This window comes from Euleptes europaea, chromosome 7 (genome assembly GCF_029931775.1).
Source record: "Euleptes europaea isolate rEulEur1 chromosome 7, rEulEur1.hap1, whole genome shotgun sequence".
Lineage (NCBI taxonomy): Eukaryota > Metazoa > Chordata > Lepidosauria > Squamata > Sphaerodactylidae > Euleptes > Euleptes europaea.
Genome location: NC_079318.1, coordinates 92,667,149 through 92,689,452, shown reverse-complemented (window position 1 = coordinate 92,689,452; position 22,304 = coordinate 92,667,149). Strand labels below are relative to the sequence as shown.

General features: G+C 48.6%; 1 protein-coding gene across 1 annotated transcript in view; it reads right to left on the bottom strand.

Annotated features, from left to right (window-relative positions):
* Window positions 1-22,304, bottom strand: part of KCNN3 (potassium calcium-activated channel subfamily N member 3) — a 138,696-nt gene that overhangs the window by 21,514 nt on the left and 94,878 nt on the right. The window contains exon 5 of the mRNA XM_056853503.1: window positions 11,445-11,555. Coding sequence (XP_056709481.1) covers window positions 11,445-11,555 — 111 coding nt within the window. The remainder of the gene's footprint in view (window positions 1-11,444; window positions 11,556-22,304) is intronic.

Sequence of the window (22,304 nt, the reverse complement as noted above, 5' to 3'; positions counted from 1 at the left end):
CATGGACGGTGATAGTCAGGACCCTTTCACAGAATCATAAGAGTCGGAAGGAACCACCAGGGTCATCTAGTCCAACCCTCTGCACAATACAGGAAATTCACAACTACATCCCCCACACACACACAGTGACCCCTACTCCACGCCTAGAAGATGGCAAAGAAGAAGAGTTGGTTTTTATATGCCGACTTTCTCTACCACTTAAGGGAGAATCAAACCGACTTACAATCACCTTCCCTGCCCCTCCCCACAACAGACACCCTGTGAGGTAGGTGGGGCTGAGAGAGCTGTGACTTGCCCAAGGTTACCCAGCTGGCTTCATGTGTAGGCGTGGGGAAACAAATCCAGTTCACTAGATTAGCCTCCGCTGCTCATGTGTAGGAGTGGGGAATCCAACCCAGTTCTCCAGATCAGACTCCACCGCTCCAAACCACCGCTCCTAACCATTACACCACGCTGGATCTTTACACCACGCTGGTACAAAGAAAACCCCTCCAGGATCCCTGGCCAATCTGGCCTGGAGGAAAATTCCTTCCTGACCCCAAAGTGGTGACTGGCATTTCCCTGGGCATGCAACAAACGGCCAAGAAAGCCAAGCACAGACGCACCTCTCCCTGCCCTCCCTCTCACGATCTGCCTCAGTTCACAGAATCAGCCTTGCTGACAGATGGCCATTTAGCCTCTGATGGAAAACCTCCAAGGAAGGAGAGCCTTCCATGTGCAGGGGGGAAACCTAGGTCTTCCCGGGATCTTTGAACGGGAGATGCCGGGGATTGAACCTGGAATCCTGGGCATGCAAAGCTGACCCTCTCCCTCTGAGCCACAGGCCCTCCTTGTGCAGAAAACTGGAGCAGACTGAGGGGCCGGGGTCCGCATATGCTGAAGCGGGGCAGCTGCCAGGGCTCGTGGCCTCTAGCGGGGTCCGCTGCTGCTGACTCCCCGCTCATGCATCTCCTCCGACGCCCGCTCTCACACCCTTCTGCAGCCTGCTTGCAAGTGCTTGGTCACCTCGGTTCTCAGTTGCGCATGGTGACTAGAGATGCTGGAGCAGGGCATGCAGGTGGTGCGCAATGCACCGGCCTTCCTGGTGGCCAGAACAGTGGTGCTCCCAGCTGTAGCCCCCAGCACCATCGGGGAAGGGGCATGCAGGCAGAGTGGGTGGCTGTGACTGCAGGCGGTGGGAGAGCTTGTGAGTTGGTTTTTATATGCTGACTTTTTCTACCACGCTAGGGAGACTCAAACCGACTTACAATCGCCTTCCCCTCCCCACAACAGACAACCTGGGAGGTAGGTGGGGCTGAGAGAACTCTAAGAGAGCTGTGACTAGCCCAAGGTCACCCAGCTGGCTTCATGTGGAGGAGTGGGGAAACCAACCCGGTTCTTCAGATTAGAATTTGCTGTTCACGTAGAAGAGCGGGGAATCGAACTCCATTCTCCAGATTAGAGTCCGCCACTCATGTGGAAGAGTGGGGAATCAAACCCGGTTCTCCAGATCAGAGTCCACCGCTCCAAATCACCGCTCTTAACCACTGCAACACGCTGGGAAGGATGCACAGGCAGGTGGGGGCATGAGGGTGGGCAGGCAAGACTCAGTGGTGGGCATAGGACCCCCCAGAGCACTCTCTGCCCCAGGAACCCCCAAAACCTGGAACCAGCCTGGATGCAGAGAATTGGTAGGAGGGAGGGGGGCAAACAGCTGTCTTACTTGGCACCGCACAGGAACTCCCATTATTGGAGATTGGGGCAGCTTTTGTGCAACCCAACAGCGAAGGGGTTCAGCTTTCTGCCTCAAAGGGCTTTCGGTGGACGTTTGGTGAGAAAAGAACCAGGGCGATGGAAGAGGGAGGCCCAAACAGGACACAAGGTTGGCAGATGCGTTTATGGAAAAGAAGAAGAGTTGGTTTTTATACGCCGACTTTTTCTACCACTTAAGGAAGAATCAAACCGGCTTACAATCATCTTCCCTTCCCCTCCCTACAACAGACACCCTGGGAGGTAGGTGGGGCTGAAAGAGTGTGACTAGCCCAAGGTCACCCAGCTGGCTTCGTGTGTAGGAGTGGGAAAACAAATCCGGTTCACCAGATTTACCTCCGCCGCTCGTGTGGAGGAAGGGGGAATCAGACCCGGTTCTCCAGATCAGACTCTGCCGCTCCAAACCACTGCTCTTAACCCACTGCACCACGCTGGCTCCGAATCTGTGCATCTGTATCTCTCCCCCCCCCAACCTTGTGCCATGCATTTAAGCATTTTGTTTGTGTTTCATTTTGGAAGTTCATACACAGACGATGCAAGTTCAATTCTGTGGACTTAGGCAGATCGTGAGAAGGAGGGCAGGAAGGGTTGCATCAGTGCTCGGCTCTCGTGGCCCTTTCTTAAATGCCCGGGGTAGTTAGTTGTAAAGCCTGCTCAAAGCAAACCATGGTTGTGTCTGAATTGCCCAGGGTCATGAAGAAATTTTCCTCCAGGCCAGATTGGCCAGGGAACGGAATCTGGGAGGTGGTAAGCGCTCCTTCCCTGAAGTTTTAAAGAAGAGGTTAGATGGCCATCTGTCAGCAATCCTGATTCTATAACCTTAAGCAGATAATGAGAGGGAATGCATCTTGGTTATCTTCTGGGCATGTAGTGGGGGTCACTGGGGGTGGAGGTAGTTGTGAATTTCCTGCATTATACAGGGGGCTGGACTAGATGACCCTTGAGATCCCTTCCAGCTCTATGTTTCTACATTTCTAACCTCTGGCAGAATCAGGGAAGGCTTGCGAAATCGTATAATGTTTGCTTTGGGGGTGTCGAAAATACAAAATGCTTATCAAAACCCACACACATGACCTGGTCTGCTCCAAACACCTAAAACCCTTGAGGCGCACAAAAACAGAGTAATTTCAAATGCAGCAATGGTTATGCGTGGCAATAAATATCGGGAACCAGCAGGCTGTCCATGACCCAAAAGCACAGTACAGTAATTGCATGCATCTAAAATGCAGAAGCACAATCCAATCGTCGCAAATATTTATCGCCGTGGGTAACCATTTGAAAGCGCTGGATCGCCGTGTGCTTTGAAAATCCTCCTGTTCTCACCAACTAGCAGGCTTATATTTTACAGTCCACGGTTTCTGACGTGGTTTTGCTGTAATACTTTTGACAGACTTGGATAAACTCTTGTTACATTTTTATTTTCTTTATATTCACTTCATTTGTAGCCCGCCTTTCTCCCTGAGTCACAAGAAGGGGAGAGGCCGTGGCTCAATGGTAGAGGGTCTGCTTGGCATGCAGAAGGTCCCAGGTTCAAGCCCCGGCATCTCCAGTTAAAGGGGCTAGGCAAGTAGGTGATGTGAAAGACCCATGCTTGAGACCCAGGAGAACCACGGGGAGGGGGCGTAGCTCAATGGTAGAGCATCTGCTTGGCATGCAGAAGGTCCCAGGTTCAATCCCCAGCATCTCCAGTTAAAGGGAACAGACACACAGGTGATGTTAAAGACCTCTGCCTGAGACCCTGGAGAGCTGTTGCCAGTTGAGTAGACAATACTGACTTCAATGAACCAAGGGTCTCATTCAGTATTAGGCAGCTTCATGTGTTCATGTGTTCAAGAAGGCTAAAGCTTGTCTTTTGGGCCATTTGTTTATTGAACCTTTTCTTGCATCTGCAGTGCTGACCAGAGAATCTAGAACGTTTGGGGCAGCTCTGTCCACACCACCGGCCTACCTAGCCCAGTATTGTCTACTCTGACTGGCAGCAGCTATCCAGGGCTTCGGGTCTTTTGGAGCACCTCCTACCCAATCCTTTTAACTGGAGATGCTGGGGATTGAACCCAGGACCTTCTGCATGCAAAGCGGGTACTTTGCCGCTGAGCCATAGCCCCTCCCCTTAACAAGAACATGCAGAGTTGCCTTACAACGAGCCTTCCTACTCGTCCATCTGCCTGAGGCAGCAGCTCTCCAGCAGTGTGACCTGGCAATCCTCAACAGGTGATGGTGGCGTAGGAGACGAGAAGCTTTGTTGTGAACACATGAAGCTGCCTTCTACTGAATCAGACCCTTGGTCCATTAAAGTCAGTATTGTCTACTCAGACTGGGAGCAGCTCTCCAGGGTCTCAGGCAGAGGTCTTCCACATCACCTACTTACCTAGTCCCTTTAACTGGAGATCCCGGGGATTGAACCTGGGACCTTCTGCATGCCAAGCAGAGGCTCTGCCACTGAGCCACAGATTTCTCCCAAAGCTCTGGACACAGGAACCTGCCCTCTACTGAGGCAGAGTGTGATACACTCCCCGCTAGACCCTTTTTTTCTAGAGGCGCCGGCAATTGAAGCTGGAACCTTCTGCATACAGAGCTCTGCCCCTGAGCCAAATCATGGCTCATTAGAGAATAAACTTGCTGCTATCATACTGCCCTTGTACAAATCTATAGTGAGACCACACTGGGAATACTGTGTACAGTTCTGGTCACCACACCTAAAAAAGGATATTGCAGAGCTTGAGAAGGTGCAGAAAAGAGCAGCCAAAATGATTAGGGGGCTGGAGCAACTGCCCTACGAGGAGCGGTTGAAACGCTTAGGGCTGTTCAGCTTGGACAGAAGGCGGCTAAGGGGAGACGTGATAGAGGTCTACACAATTATACCTGGTATGGAGAGAGGGGACAGGGAGAAGCTTTTCTCCCTCTCTCATAATACCAGAACGTGGGGGTCATCTGCTGAAGCTGGAGGGTGAGAGATTCAAAATGGATAAAAGGAAGTATTTCTTCACACAACACATAGTTAAATGGTGGAACTCCCTGCCCCATGATGTGGGGATGGCTGCCTACTTGGTAGGCTTGAAGAGGGGAGTGGACATGTTCATGGAGGAGAGGGCTATCCATGGCTACAGGTCAAAATGGTTACTAGTCATGATGCATACCTATTCTCTCCAGGATCAGAAGAGCATGCCTATTATATTAGGTGCTGTGGAGCACAGGCAGGATGGTGCTGCTGCAGTTGTCTTGTTTGTGGGCTTCCTAGAGGCCCCTGGTTGGCCACTGTGTGAACAGACTGCTGGACTTGATGGGCCTTGGTCTGATCCAGCAGGGCTTTTATGTTCTTATGTGTGACGTAGATCAGACTGGAGTGAAGGTCAGCCAGTACCACTCCTTAGCTATCTGTGCACTGCAAAAAAAAATTAACCTGAAAGCTTTGGAGGGGGGTGTTGTCTGTTGCTGGAAGGGCACCCAAAAGATGTTGGAAGAACACGTACCCTTGTCGGAAAGGTGTCTATGTCAGCTTTCAGGTGCAGATGAAGGGATGTTCCAAGCTTAAAAGCACAAGCAAGGTAATTAAATCAATCCTTCTGAGCAGGCCATAGGTACTGACACTGGGCAGGTTGCCTGTTGCTTTTTAAAAGATTGATCCTTCCATTTTTGGCCTTTTTAGATTAGAAAAGAGAGATGGTTGGGGGTTGGGGAGATGTGACTGAACGTTTATGAAATTATCCACCGGGCAGAGAAAGCGGGCAGAGAAAACTTCTTCTCCTTTACCCATAATACTAGAACTCAGTGTCACCCAGTGACACCGATGCAGGGCAGAGAATCATAGAATCATGGAGTTGGAAGGGACCACCAGGGTCATCTAGTCCAAACCCCTGAACAATGCAGGAAATTCATAACGACCCCCTACTCCATGCCCAGAAGATGGCCAAGATTCCCTCCCTCTCATCGTCTGCTTAAGGTCACAGAATCAGCATTGCTGACAGATGGCCATCTATCCTCTTCTTAAAAACCTCCAGGGAAGGAGAGCTTACCACCTCCAGAGGAAGCCTGTTCCACTGAGGAACCGCTCTAACCATTAGAAAATTCTTCCTAATGTCTGGACGGAAACTCTTTTGATATAGTTTCAACTCGTTGGTTCTGGTCCGACCTTCTGGGGCAACAGAAAACAACTCGGCACCATCCTCTATATGACAGCCCTTCAAGTACTTGAAGATGGTTATCATATCCCCTCTCAGTCTTCTCCTCTTCAGGCTAAACATACCCAGCTCCTTCAACCTTTCCTTGTAGGACTTGGTCTCCAGACCCCTCATCATCTTTGTTGCCCTCCTCTGGACACGTTCCAGCTCATCTACATCCTTTTTAAATTGTGGTGCCCAAAACTGAACACGATACTCTAGGTGAGGTCTAACCAGAGAAGAGTAAAGCGATACCATCAGTTCGTATGGTCTGGAAGAGGAAGTACTTCTTCACATCATGGACCATTGGCCTGTGGAACGCTGTGCCACAAGGTATGCAGGTGGCCTCCAGCTCAGATGGCTTTAAAAGGGGACTGGACCAACTCACGAAGGAACAGGGGTCTGTTAGTAGCTAACTGGAACCTCTGTGTTCAGAAGCAGTGTACCTATGCATTCCAGGTTTTGGTGGGAGGACAATCAAGGGGAAGTATTGCAAGCTGCTTTTTGGTCTTCTGGGGTGGAATTTGGTTGGCCTCTGAGAAACACAGGACACTGGGAGCAAAGAGACTTTTGGGCTGTGTAGGGCTGTTTAGCTTGGAAAGAAGGCGGTTAAGGGGAGACAGGATAGAGGTCTATAAAATCATGCATGGTGTGGAGAGAATAGACAGGGAGAAGCTTTTCTAACTCTCTCGTAATACCAGAATGCAGGGTCATCTGCTGAAGCTGCAGGGTGAGAGACTCAAAACAGATAAAAGGAAGTATTTCTTCACACAACTCATAGTTGAATTGTGGAATTCTCTGCCCCAGGATGTGTGGATGGCTGCCAACTTGCATGGCTTTAAGAGGGGAGTGGACACGTTCATGGAGGAGAGGGCTATTCATAGCTACTAGTCAAAATGGATACTAGTCATGATGCGTACCTATTCTCTCTATGATCAGAGGAGCATCCCTATTATTAGGTGCTGTGGAACACAGGCAGGATAAATGCTGCTGCAGCCATCTTATTTGTGGGCTTCCTAGAGGCCCCTAGTTGGCCACTGTGTGAACAGACTGCTGGACTTGATGGGCCATGGTCTGATCCAGCATGGACTTTCTTATGTTCTTATGTTCTGATGATGCATACCTATTCTCTACAGTATCAGGAGCATGCCCATTATATGAGGTGCTGTGGAACACAGGCAGGATGGTGCTGCTGCAGTCGTCTTGTTTGTGGCTTCCTGGAGGCCCCTGGTTGGCCATTGCATGAACAGACTGCTGGACTTGATGGACCTTGGTCTGATCCAGCATGGCTTTTCTTATGTTTTTATGGCCTGACCCAGCAAGACTGTTAGTCAGCAGAACCCCTTCCAAACAGCCAGCAGTGGGAAAATTGAAGCACCGACAGAGATATCAGATTTGTATTTGTATCAATAAACCAATGGCCATTGTTTAAAGAAACAGCCTACCTATGTTCTCTCATTTTTCTTTGTCTTCAGTTTCAATTTCTACATGACAGTTGGCACGATGTAGTGGTTATAGCAGGGGCCCCCAATGTGATGCCCACAGGTGCTGTGGCACCCGTCAACACCTTTTCTGGCACCCGCTATGTGTTTTGAGGAAGTGAGTGGTTCTAGGTGGGGCTTTTGCCTACTGGAGAATTGATTTCCTGTGTGGTGGTTTTTTTTTTAATCCTGCTCTGGCAGCAGCTGCCGCCACACCACAGGGATCTTCCTGGTGTTACTGACGTTAAGCTGGGGCAATCATTTTGTGGCTGGCTCTACCTCCAGTGGCAGCTTCTTTGGGACCCTCAGGTTAGAGCACCACAGGACAGGGGATATCCGAGTTCAAATCCTCCCTCAGCGGTAAAGGTAACTGGGCGATCCTGAGCCAGCCGATCTCAGCCTAGCCTCCCTCGCAGGATGGTTGTGAAGGTAAAACGGACCGGGGGGGGGGGGGAGCCACACACGCTGCCCTCAGCTCCTCTGAGGAATGGCATGTTAAAAGGCAGAATAGATGGAGAGGGAACGCAGCTGATGACGTCCTTTGCTATTGGAGAGTACATTGTTTTACTGAGTACACAGAGTAACTGTTAATCCAATTATGAACACATGAACACATGAAGCTGCCTCATACTGAATCAAACTCTTGGTCTATCAAAGTCAGTATTGTCTACTCAGACCGGCAGCAGCTCTCCAGGGTTCCAGCGTGGTGTAGTGGTTAAGAGTAGTGGTCTGTAGCGGTGGAGTCTGATCTGGAGAACTGGGTTCAATTCCCCGCTCCTCCACATGAGCGGCGGAGGCTAATCTGGTGAACTGGATTTGTTTCCCCACTCCTACACACGAAGCCAGCTGGGTGACCTTGGGCAAGTTACAGTTCTATTAAGAGCTCTCTCGGCCCCACCTACCTCACAGGGTGTCTGTTGTGGGGAGGGGAAGGGAAGGCGATTGTAAGCCAGTTTGATTCTTCCTTAAGTGGTAGAGAAAGTTGGCATATAAAAACCTCCTCCCCCCCTCCCCCCCAGGGGTCTTTCACATCACCTGCTTGCTTAGCCCCTTTAACTGGAGATGCTGGGGGTTGAACCTGGGACCTTCTGCAGGCCAAGCAGCTGCTCTACCACTGAGCCACAGCCCCTCCCCTTATCTTACAGAACTTATCTCCGCCCCAAGGTCTGCTCATACCTGGATGAGAGATTTCAGGGCTGGGAATTCAACAGCCTTCATTAAGGTCAGGGCTGCTTTCAGTCTCCCCATTCCATCATTCGCCTCTCCAATCTCTAATCTGGAGAACTGGGTTCGATTCCCCACTCCTCCACATGAAGCCTGCTGAGTGACCTTGGGCTAGTCACAGTTCTCTCTGAGCCCACTCAGCCCCACCTACCTCACAAGGTGTGTACAGTTCTGGTCACCACACCTAAAAAGGACATTGCAGTGCTTGAGAAGGTGCAGAAAAGAGCAACCAAAGTGATCAGGGGACTAGACCCCCTGATCATAGTTAAATTGTGGGACTCCCTGCCCCAGGATGTGGAGATGGCTGCCAACTTGGAAGGCTTTAAGAGGGGAGTGGACACCTCCATGGAGGAGAGGGCTATTCATGGCTACTAGTCCAAATGGATACGAGTCATGATGCATACCTATTCTCTCCAGTGTCAGAGGAGCTTGCCCATTATATTAGGATGCTGTGGATGACCTCTATCATGTCTCCCCTCAGCCGCCTTCTTTCCAAGCTAAACAGCCCTAAGCGTTTTAACCGCTCCTCATAGGGCAGTTGCTCTAGTCTCCTAATGGAGAATGCTGCTGCAGCCTTCTTGCTTGTGGGCTTCCTAGAGGCACCTGGTTGGCCACTGCAAACAGACTGCTGGACTCAATGGGCCTCAGTCTGATACAGCATGGCCTTTCCTACATTTTTATGAACGGACATGTTCATGGAGGAGAGGGCTATCCTTGGCTACTAGTCAAAATGAATACTATAGTGCATATCTATTCTCTCCAGGATCAGAGGACATGCCTATTATATTCGGTGCTGTGGAACACAGGCAGGATAAATGCTGCTGCAGTCGTCTTGTTTGTGGGCTTCCTAGAAGCCCCAGGTTGGCCACTGTGTGAACAGACTGCTGGACTTGATGGTCCTTGGTCTGATCCAGCATGGCCTTTCTTATGTTTGTGTTGTGGGGAGAGAAAGGGAATGTAATTGCAAGCCGTTTTAGTACTCCTTATAGTAGAAAAAAATTGGGGTATGAAAACCAACTCTTCTTCTTCTTCTCCCCCTGGATCAGGAAGACAGAAAGCCAGGTTTTCTGGCTTCCTGATCCAGAAAGAGAAAGAGTCTCCAAGTCGAAAGGAACAGCAAGAAGTACGTAATGCAACCCTGCCTCATGTTCTAGCAACTTCCAACTTCCATGGAGATCCCCCCCTCGCCCCCCCTCGTAACTTGTTGCACTTCCACGCCCAACTGCCACAAGGATCCCTGCCCCAGGACAATGACCAGCATGGGCCAGGCTAGACGGATTCCATAAGAACATAAGAAAGGCCCTGCTGGATCAGACCAAGGACCATCAAGTCCAGCAGTCTGTTCACACAGTGGTCAACCAGGTGCCTCTAGGAAGCCCACAAACAAGACAACTGCAGCAGCACCATCCTGCCCGTGTTCCACCGCACCCAAAATAACAGGCATGCTCCTCTGATACTAGAGAGAATAGGTATGCAGCATGACTAGTATCCATTCTAACTAACAGCCATGAATACCCCTCTCCTCCATAAATATGTCCACTCCCCTCTTAAAGCCCTCCAAGCTGGCAGCCATCCCCACATCCTGGGCAGGGAGTTCCACAATTTAACTACGCGTTGTGTCAAAAAATACTTCCTTTTATCTGTTTTGAATCTCTCACCCTCCAGCTTAAGCAGATGACCCCGTGTTCTAGTATTATGGGAGAGGGAGAAAAACTTCTCCCTGTCCACTCTCTCCAAACCATGCATAATTTTATAGACCTCTATCATGTCTCCCCTCAGCCACCTTCTTTCCAAGCTAAACAGCCCTAAGTGTCTTAACCGCTCCCCACAGGACAGTTGCTCTAGTCCCCTAATGATTTTGGTTGTGCTTTTCTGCACCTTCTCATGCTCTACAATATCCTTTTTTAGGTATGGTGACCTGAACTGTACACAGTATTCCAAGTGTGGTCTCACCATAGATTTGTACAAGGGCAGTATGATATCAGTAGTTTTATTCTCTATTCCTCGTCTAATTATGGCCAGCATGGATCCCATCAGATCTCGGAAGCTAAGCAGGGTCGGCCCTGGTTAGGACTTGGATGGGAGAACACTGAGGAAGTCCAAGGTCACTACGCAGAGTAAGGCAACGGCAAACCACCTCTGAACGTCTCTTGCCTTGACCTGAACAGCTCAGGCTAGCCCAATCTCTCGTCAGATCTCAGAAGCTAAGCAGGGCCGGCCCTGGTTAGTATTTGGATGGGAGACTGTCAAGGAAGTCCAGGGTTGCTACGCAGAGGCAGGCAATGGCAAACCAGCCCTGTTTGTCTCTTGCCTTGAAAACCCTACAAGGTTACCATAAATCAGCTGCAACTTGATGACAATTTCCACCACCAGATTCAGGGGAGAAAAAAAGAAAGCATTTCTTCATGTTACACAAGGTGCAGAGACAGCCACCAGATTGAAACGGGGATTAGACAAACCCAGTGGAGGATAGGTCCACTGTGGCCTATTACCATGACGGCAAATGAAACTTCCATGTGCAGAGGCAATATACCTCTGAATGCCAGTTGCTGGGGAGGGGCCAAAGGGGAAGGCTTTAGCTATCTCTGTCCTGCTTGTAGGTCTTTAGTTACCCATTGTGGGAGACAGGATGCTGGACCAGACGTACCACCGATTTGATAACGCAGGGCTGTTCTCACACTCTTATCAATACCCCTCCCGGCACCGTGAGGCACCGCGGGGGAGATAAATATTTTAATAAAGGCATTTATTAAAATAAATACCCCACCCCGCCCCGTGGATTCTGGCCCTTTCCGAGGAAGGATCTGCCCCCCGCCGCTTCTCGGTCGCTTACCCGCTTGGTGAGTTGCGTGTCCATCATGAAGTTGTGCACGTGTTTCTCCGCTTTGGTGAGCTCTAACTTACGGGCCACGACAGCCACGACTAAGGCGGTGCAGCCAGCACCCTGGCAGGTGGGGGAGAAAAGAAAAACCCAGAGTTAGCTCCGTCATCCGACCCAGAGCATTTGCCGTGCGCTCTGTCGTGCCCAAAGATCTCCCAGGGATCCCTCAGGCCCTCCTGACTCTCCCAGCGTGGCGTAGTGGTGGTCTGGAGCGGTGGACTCGGCTCAGCTGGTCCCTGAAGCCCTGCCCTACTAAAAACAAGGCGCTGGAGACAAGGGTGGGGGGAGACCCTGAAGGTCCTTTGAAAAGGGAGGAAGCGCCCCTCAGCAGTTAGCGAGGACAATTCAGTCTTGGAAGGAGAAAAGGACATCCTTTAGATATTTAACAACAGTGGTGAGAATCATATGGGCGAAAAAATGGAGAATAGAGGAAATACCCAGATTGCCTGAATGGCATCAGAAAGTTATGGAGCTGGCCAAGATAGCCAAGTTAAGTAAATATATAGAAGACAGCTGGATTTCCGACTTTGATAAAGACCGGAAGGTATGGTCAATATATATAAATCAGTATTTTAAGGATTTAAAAAAAATGGCCTTAGGTTTTAGAACCTAAACTTACTAAACTGTAGACTAAGATGAAAATAACTAAATTGTAATTAAAGTAAAGACAGACAAAATCAAAGTTACTCACAAAAGAAATAGTATATATAATATTCGGTTCTGTATGAGGAGAGTTGAAAGTCGGTTTTTGTGTTGTTTTATATTTCACTTTTTCTTTTCTTCACTTTCTTTTTTGTGTACTATATTTTTTTGTATATTTTGGCATATTCTGTAATACTTTGCATACTTCAATAAAACTAATTTTTTTTTTTAAAAAAAAGGTATCGGTTTCTCTCCGGGCTTCTTCAAGATGTACAGGTGAGTGGCCTCCACCGGGGATGGGGGAAGATAAAAACTTTTTCTGTGGTTGTTCTCTTATCTATCCCAATCATATTTTTGGATCCACTCGTTCCTCCAAGGAGCTCAGCATCACACAGAGCCAGAAGGGTGTGGTGGTTAAGAGCGGTGAACTCTAATCTGGAGAACCGAGTTCGATTCCCCACTCCTCCACATGAGCAGCGAACGCTAATCTGGATGAACCGGGTTCGATTCCCAACTCCTCCACAGGAAGCCTGCTGGGGGACCTTGGGCTAGTCACAGTTCTCTCCGAACTCTCTCAGCCCCACCTACCTCACAGGGTGTCTGTTGTGGGGAGGGGAAGGGAAGGTGATTGTAAGCCGGTTGGATTCTCCCTGAAGTGGTAGAGAAAGTCGGCACATAAAAATTAACTCTTTTTCTTCCCGCCAAACAAAGAAGCTCATATGGGCACACGAGAGAGGGCCTTTTGGGTGGGGCCCCCGTGATTATGGAACAACCTCCCCAGGGATGTGCACCCGGCCCCCTCGCTTTCGATCTCGGGGGGGGGGCAGCGGGAGAGTTTTTATTTCAGACTGCAGGTGACTCATTTCGTTTGTGTTTTCTAGCAGTCCTCATCGGAGGTTCTAGATTTCGCGTGCTTTTTTAAAAATCGTGGTTTTATTTACGTTGCAAGAAGCCTTGAGTTGATGCCAGCCTGCAGGGTAATAGCGAAATGTTGGAAAACCACAGAACATTTAACGCTACATTCTTGGGATGCCGAACTGCGGCAAATACCTATGTCAGAAAAACTGACACATCAACTTAAGAGTAGTCAAAAGTAAAGCTAAAATATCAGGTTTTGATTCAACGTGGCACGATTTTATTTTGTACACGAATCAGAAAGGTACTCAGCATCTATCTAAGCCCTTCCTCAGATTATGGGAAATGAATTAAGTCCAAAATAGATAAAGAATTTTTTTTAAAAACCAATGCCGTCAATGAATGTCTCTCTTATCTGTAATAGTAAGATAAATTGGGGAAAGTGTTAAATGCTAAGCCCTCCGTCAGTAATCTAATTCAACTTTAAGCATTTCCTTTTGTTTTTTGGGTCTTTTTTTTACTATATTGTTTCTATGTTGGTTTTTAAAAAAGATCAGTTGTGTTAACTCAGATAAGTCATAAAAATAAAATTTAAGGCAATAAACAAATAAATATCGCGCAAAATCATAAAAAACTATTGGAAGATTTTTTAAATGTTGGAATTAGAGAAACTTATGGAAAAGATTTTAAAAAAATAAGCACAAGCTGGCAAAAGTTCAGTGATAGAATCAAATAATGTCATATTAAGGCGTGAATGTCTTGAATTTGCATTGTTTAAATACCAAGACTATTTGAATGACAGGTTGGACCTTCCCTTTCCCTATGTACTGTGTATGTTCACCCCATTCTTTTTTGTTTTTTGTTTTAAATATGAATAAAAAGAATTTTAAAAAAGAGATCTGTTGTTATAGTTGTTTGTTTGGGTGGTGGTTTTATGTTAGGAAAATTAATTTAATATATATATTTTTAAAAGTTCCGTAAGGCAGAAAGTTGGCTAACAAACGTTTCAAATAAATAAATATGCCAGGTGGGTCTCCGTTGGGGGTCTCCTGTCAACCACAGAGTTCCACTGGGTGCACGCACAGAGCATACACAACTGTGAAGGCCTGGCAACCACACAGCTTAAGCATCCCACATCCTACAGATGAACTGAAGCTTTAGTGCTCCTTGGCTTCTGATGAGTTTTACGCTGTTTCATCTGATGTCAGCTGCCCTGAGCCCGGCTCAGACCGGGAGAAGGGCGGGATATATAAGACTAAAAATAAATAAAAATAGCCAAAGCATGCTAACATAAGAACATAAGAAGGGCCATGCTGGATCAGGCCAAGACCAATCAAGTCCAGCAGTCTGTTTGCACAGCGGACAACTAGGTGCCTCTAGGAAGCCCACAAGCAAGATGACTGCAGCAGCATTATCCTGCCTAGGTTCCAAAGCACCTGATATAATAGGCATGCTCACCTGATCCTGGAGAGAATAGGTATGCATCATCAGAACATAAGAAAGGCCATGCTGGATCAGACCAAGGCCCATCAAGTCTAGCAATCTGCTCACAGTGGCCAACCAGCTGCCTCCAGGAAGCACACAAACAAGACGGCTGCAGCAGCACCATCCTGCCTGTGTTCCACAGCACCTAATATAATAGGCATGCTCCACTGATCCTGGAGAGAACAGGTATGCATCATGAACTTAAGTACATAAGAAAAGCCATGCTGGATCATGGCTATGCACATATGCATCATGACTACTAACAATTTTGATTAGTAGCCATGGATAGCCCTCTCCTCCATGAACATGTCCACTCATAAGAACGTAAGGAAAGCTGTGCTGGATCAGACCAAGACCCATCAAGTCCAGCAGTCAATTCATACAGTGGCCAACCAGGTGTCTCTAGGAAGCCCATAAACAAGCCAACTGCAGCAGCATTATTCTGCCTGTGTTCCATAGCACCTAACAGAATAGGCATGCTCCTCTGATCCTGGAGAGAACAGGTATGCACCATGATTAGTATTCATTTTGACTAGTAGCCATGGATAGCCCATGAACATGTCCACTCCCCTCTTCAAGCCTTCAAAGTTGGCAGCCATCACCACAACCTGGGGCAGGGAGTTCCACAATTGAACTATGTGTTGTGTGAAGAAATACTTCCTTTTATCTGTTTTGAAACCCTCCAGCTTCAGCAGGTGACCCCCGTATTCCAGTATCCCGAGAGGGAGAAAAGCTTCTCCCTGTCCACTCTCTCCATTCCATGCATAATTTTATAGACCTCTATCATGACTCCCCTTAACTGCCTTCTTTCCAAGCTAAACGGCCTAAAGCATTTTAACCGCTCCTCATAGGGCAGTTCCTCCAGTCCCCTGATCATTTTGGTTGCTCTTTTCTGCTCCTTCTCAAGCTCTGCAATATCCTTTTTTAGGTGTGGTGACCAGAACTGTACACAGTAATGCTGTGTATTCTTTTTAAAAAATTAAATCTGGAGCCATGCCACTGTTAAAATGTCAACTTTAACTCTAGAAAAGTAAGACTTGCTGTTCTCAGGGGAGCCTACCTGCTCTGTGCCCTCTGGTTTGGAACAAGGCATTAATCTGCACGGAGAGGGGACAGGCAGCTCCTTCAGAATGGAGGGTTCTAGGTGTAAGTGGCTCGTTCGCGCGCACACCCAAGAACAACCCATCCCCAGAAGGACACCCAGAGCAGCGACTCGCATGGAGATGCAACAGCAGCCTCCTCTAAGAGTTAGCACTTCAACGTTTGCAGAAGCTGCTACCGATCAAACTGGCTTTTCTCAGCGTATCAGCCACCAACTTTCATGGCACAACATTTGGAGGATGCTACGTTTAGAGGACCAGATGCTTGGTCTTCCTCTAGTCCTACAAACGTGCAGAGAGAAAGAACGAGCCAGAACGGCGGCAACTTGCGAGGGGCCACCGACTCAGCATCTCCAGGCTATCCATAGCAATGGGGATTCAACGCAAGGGCTCGCCACAGAGGCGATGTGTCGGGGACGCTGTCCGTGGTGCTGAAATTGGAACACTACACACACACACACACACACACACCCTTCTCACAGCTCGGCTACTGAAACAAGCCAAAGCCGGTTTGCTGAACTAACAAATCAAACAGTGGTGCAGCTTTCGAGAATCCACCAGATATGCTTAAGCACCGTAAACAAATCACTTGGGCTCCAGATTTATTAATAGCCACAATTGAAAAGGAGGGAGTGCAGTTATAGCGCCGGTGCGCCCCGGTTTCCATAAGCCACGCTGGGCCACCCTTGATGGTGAGGAAGGCAGGAAGTAAGCCCTTAGATCAGTGGTTCCCAAAGTGGGAAGTACCACCCCCTGGGGGTGGGTGGGATTACCTAGGGGGTCACTAAGAAACAAGGGGGAAGCGGGGGAGCGCTGGAGGTTGGCCCCTTTGACTGTGTTGTTCACTAATTTACAATAGATCAAGCTATGGCAAATTGGGTGGAAACTATCAGAATTTTTTTTCCAGAGTCTGAAGAGCTGGTACCACTGGGCCAAGTTCATCAGATTGGCTGAATAAATTTCAACTAAAAAGTTTTAATTTGATTTTTGAATAGATGTGCAATTAATTGTTACTGTTGTGAAATTGTATTGTTATTATCTTCTTGAGTGAGTCATGCAGATCCCTATTTTGAATAATGCTTTTTATAGGATAGGGTAGGGGGCGCTGGGGTTGGGTCTGTGGAACCAAGGGGGCGGCGGCGCGAAAAGATTGGGAACCACTGCGTTAAATTTAAAAAAAATAGAGGGAACAAGGACAACAGTGACAGGGAAGATTAGAAAAATGAAAAGGCCGGGAGAAGCAGAAGGAATAAAGAGCATCCAAACTTGGTCAGAACTTAAGAAGAGCATTACCGGATGAAACCATCTTGCCCAGTATCCTTATTCCAGTGGTGGCCAGCAAAGATGCTTGTGCCGTGCTCTCATGGAAGCAACGACTTTCTCCTGCCATCTGACCCCAGCCCTTGGCACCCGAGTTAGACTGCCTCTGAACATGGAGGTTCCATTTATCTTCCATGGCTAACAGGAACGTAAGGACCGCCTTGCAGGATCAGTCTGCGAGGTCCATCTAGTGTGGCACCCAACAGTTCCCTCAGGAAGCCCGGCTTTCACACGTCACCGAAAAGGGTGTTCCGCATGACAGCAAAAACTATCTGCTTCGAATAATTATATCTCCTCTTTCTGTTGTCAAAACAACAGCACTGTTGTGAGCTTAAAAAATAAAATTGAAAAGGGGAAGAAGAAGCCAAAGGTAAGAAAACAGCACCCTGCTCACTGGACTTGAATATAGAGTAGAACAGTGTTCATAAGCTGGTCACAAGGGAGAGGGCCTGATCATAGAATCATAGCGTTGGAAGGGACCACCAGGGTCATCTAGACCAACCCCTTGTACAATGCAGGAAATTCATAACTACCTCCCCCACACACACACACAGTGACCCCCTACTCCATGCCCAGAAGATGGCCAAGATGCCCTCCCTCTCCTGATCTGCCTAAGGTCACAGAATCAGCATTGCTGACAGATGGCCATCTATCTTCTGCTTAAAAACCTCCAGGGAAGGAGAGCTCACCACCTCCCAAGGAAGCCTGTTCCACTGAGGAACCGCTCTAACTGTTAGAAAATTCTCCCTAATGTCTAGATGGAAACTCTTTTGATTTAATTGCAACCTGTTGGTTCTAGTCCGACCTTCTGGGGCAACAGAAAACAACTCGGCACCCTCCTCTATATGACAGCCCTTCAAGTACTTGAAGATGGTTATCATAGCCCCTCTCAGTCTTCTCCTCTTCAGGCTAAACATACCCAGCTCCTTCAACCTTTCCTCATAGGACTTGGTCTCCAGACCCCTCACCATCTTTTTTGCCCTCCTCTGGACACGTTCCAGCTTGTCTACATCCTTCTTAAATTGCGGTGCCCAAAACTGAACACGATACTCTAGGTGAGGTCTAACCAGAGCAAAGCGATACCATCAGTTTGCGTGATCTGCACACTATACTTCTGTTGATGCAGCCCAAGATCACATTTGCCTTTTTAGCTACAGCATCACACTGCTGACTTACTTTCAGCGTTTGGTCTACTAAGACCCCGATGCACCTCTTCGGGGAAAGAATGCCACAGTCTGGGAGAAATCCAGACGTATCCCCCCTCCCCGGTTCGCATCTCATCATATGTGCAGACCTTAGCAAAAGCTCAGGAGAGAGACCACGTTCAAAAGTGAAAAACAACCGACCGGTTGCGTGGCTGCTCCTTTGTGATGGCCGTTCCTGAAGCAAACACGAAAAAGAGGAAACGACAACCCCCCCTTCCATACCAGTTCCAGAGCAAAAAAAGCACCTGTACGCAAATGAGCATTTAGGAGTAACTCGATTATGACTTTCAGCGTATCTTCAAAGCGGCTGTTAAGTAGTAAGCCACTGATAGAGTAACCGCCTTATCATTACCAGACAGCAGACAGGTTAAGCGGTAGTCATGAGACCATACTGGAAAGTGGGAAATCAATGGAGTAATCAAAGATCTTATAGAAGAATATAAATCACAACTGAATAAAAAAATGAGTGTTTCTGTCTTTGCCTTACCACACGGGCGGACTCTCTGTTTGACTGGGGTTTTCCAAAATCTGCCAGTTAATTCATTGAGGGGTAAGGCATTATGTCCGGCCAAGAAGAAAAGTCTGTGAAAAGTTGGAACGGTTAAGAGTTCAAGATAATCTGGGAGCACTGGAAAAGTTGGGGTGCTTTGTCCCCAGCAGGAGGGTGCGCATTTCCCTCCTCCATATAGAGGACACGGAAACCACACATGAAGCTGCCTTCTACTGAATCAGACCCTTGGTCCATCAAAGTCAGTATTGTCTACTCAGACCGGCAGCGGTTCTCCAGGGTCACAGGCGGAGGTCTTTCACATCACCTATTTGCCTGGTCCCTTTAACTGGAGATGCCGGGGATTGAACCTGGGACCTTCTGCATGCAAAGCAGAGGCTCTACCATTCATCCAAAGGGCCTACTTACATGAAGCTGCCTTATACTGAATCAGACTCTCGGTCCATCAAAGTCAGTATTGTCTACTCAGACCAGAAGCGGCTCTCCAGGGTCTCAGGCAGAGGTCTTTCACATCCCTTACTTGCCTAGTCCCTTTAACTGAAGATGCTGGGGATTGAATTGGGGACCTTCTGCATGCCAAACAGAGGCTCTACCACTGAGCCACAGCCCCTCTCCTACCACAGAGATGCAGTCTGGTAGGGCTCCCCGCCTGTAGGCCTACATATGCGCCTCTGCCCTTTTGCGCCTTTATCGTGGGAAGCGCCAGCGTGGCCAGGATAAATGCAAAGCCGTTCCAAAGTCACTTGGCAGGACACGGACGAGCTGGCTGGCGAGCGTGGCCAGGCCGGCTTGCTGTCCTCCCCCTCTGAATGGGAACAGCCGGCTCTGTCTGTTTATCCGAGCGATTGCGGCCAAATCGAGACCCGCAGCGGAAAGGCCAGTCTGGCCGAAGGACAGCTCGACGGGCAATCGTTTCCTCTGCTAAACCCAGACAGCTGTCAACTGCCAAGCGGGCATGGATACCAGTGCTCAGCAGGGCCTGTGCGCACATACGGAAAGAGCTGGTTGGCGTACCTATAAGGAATGAAGGCCTGCTTTGTCCTTCTTGATTCTTCGCTCTCATCCCGCTCCCCTAGAGACTTGCAGCGCCTGGAAGCCAATCTCAGCGCCGCGGTCTTTAATTAACAGCTCCGGTCTGATCTGAATTCGGGAGCATTCCCCAAAGCCCTGCTCAATCTGTGTCCGGAGCTCTCGCTTCGGAGAACTCCCCACACTGGGTATGGGGGGGGAACGCCCTCCCCGATTCTCGGAAGGCAGAAGAGCCTTTTAATTGCCACTCGTTTTAAACAAAACGCTCTTGTTCCAAAAAAAAAAAAAAAGCGAGAAAGAAAAGAAGTCCCCGAGGGTACGGCTCTGTATGATTCAGCTGTTTCCTGAAGACCCTCTTATAAAATATTAAAAAACCATGTTACAGTTCAACGGGGAAGCACTCTTTGAGGTCGGGCCAGCCCAAAGCAATGGGCCGCTGCCTCAGGCAGCAGATTTCAAGGAGTGCCCTGCCAAGGAGGGAAATGGCAGAGAGTGGTGGGGACACAATCCATGCATGGTGCACGCACACACCTCCCACTCTGATCTGAGAGTAACAAGGTCTTGGTAGGGTGGGTTAGCGTCGCTGGGGAGGTCTACCCCACGTTCCTATAAATTTTCCAATTGCAACTTTAAGAGGGGAGTGGACATGTTCATGGAGGAGAGGGGTATTCAAGGCTGCTAGTTAAAATGGATACTAGTCGTGATGCGTGCCTATTCTCTCCAGGATCAGAGGAGCATGCCGAATATATTAGGTGCTGGGGAACACAGGCAGGATGGTGCTGCTGCAGTCGTCTTGCTTGTGGGCATCCTGGAGGCACCTGGTTGTCCACTGTGTGAATAGACTGCTGGACTTGATGGGCCTTGGCCTGATCCAGCATGGCCTTTCTTATGTTCTTAGGGAGGACAGGGCTATCCTTGCCTATTATTCAAAATGGTTACTAGTCATGATGCATATCAATTCTCTCAAGTGTCAGAGGAGCATGCCTATTATATTAGGTGCTGGGGAACACACGCAGGATAATGCTGCTGCAGTCGTCTTGCTTGTGGGCTTCCTAGAGGCCCCTGGTTGGCCACTGTGTAAACAGGCTGCTGGACTTGATGGGCCTTGGCCTGATCCAGCATGGTCTTTCTTAAGTTCTTATGTAATTCCTTCCCATGGAGGCTGCAAAGCAGAGGGAATCCCGCCAAAGGGAGGAATGCAACAGCCACTTCCTCTATCCCTCATTACACAAGACAAACGTTGAGGCAGTGGCTCAGCGGCAGTGCAACTGTTCTACATGCAGGAGGTCCCCAGTTCAATCCCCGGCGTCGCCAGTTAGGACGTGACGTCAAAGACCTCTGCCTGAGATCCTGGAGAGCTGCTGCTGGCCTGAATGCACAATACTGACTTTGATACAGCAAGGGTCTGACTCAGTATAAGGCATCTTCATATGTGCTTATTAAGGGGCAGAGCTGTGGCTCAGTGGTAGAGCATCTGCTTGGCATGCAGAAGGTCCCTGGTTCAGTCCCCAGTGTCTGCCAATAGGCGATGTGGACCTCTACCTGGCACCCTGGAGAACTGCTGCCAGCCAGTGTAGGTAAGACTTATTAAAAACTTAACTCACTTCATTTATACCCCACTTTTCTTCCCAATGGGGGACCCAATGCGGACTGCACCATTCTCTTCTCCTATCCTCACAACAACCCTGTGAGATGGGTTAAGCTATCACCCAGCAGGCTCCCGTGGCAGAGTGGGGATTCGAACCCAGGTCTCCCGGAGCTTAGCCTGACACTCTAACCCCGACTGACCTCGACAGACCAGGATAAGGCAGCTGGCTGCGTTCAACAAGGTGGTACAAAACTGGAATACCCTTATGCTACAAAATCAGCAAACTACAAATAAACAGCATAACCCAAAAAAGTGCAATGTAAGCATATATCAAAAAGTATCACAACCAAAAAGTATATGTCAATAACACATATTCACAGACCGAGCAATAAACAAACATACATCACATAAAGGTAAAGGTCCCCTGTGCTAGCACCAGGTCATTACTGACCCATGGGGCGACGTCACATCCCGACGTTTACTAGGCAGACTTTGTTTAAGGGGTGATTTTGCCAGTGCCTTCCCCAGTCATCTTCCATTTACCCCCAGCAAGCTGGGTACTCATTTGACCGACCTCAGAAGGATGGAAGGCTAAGTCAACCTCGAGCCGGCTACCTGAAACCAACTTCCATCGGGATCGAACTCAGGTTGTGAGCAGAGCTTTGGACTGCAGTACTGCAGCTTATCACTTTGCGCCACGGGGCTCTTATACATCACATACTATAGAAATATTAAGACTGACACATGGTATTTTCTTAATCTCTTGCAGGAGATGTGAACAATGAATACAACACAGAAGAAAGGTAAGTGGGAAAATAGTAGGCCATATGGCTTGAAGCTTGTATTTTTTTCTTTTCCGTTGCAGATAATATATACAGCAGACAAAATCTTTCCAAAGGAGAAAACTTCAGAGAAGAGAAGACGGCCGGGCTGCCTCTTTTAAAGCCCGTTTCGCATTGCTCAGAATGAACTAAGCTTTTTCAGTTCTCCAACATAATATTCTTATAGATGCATCATATAGTCAGCGTCATGTCGCTACTGCCAAGTGATTTACTTCATCAGGATGAGACTGGTCTAGCC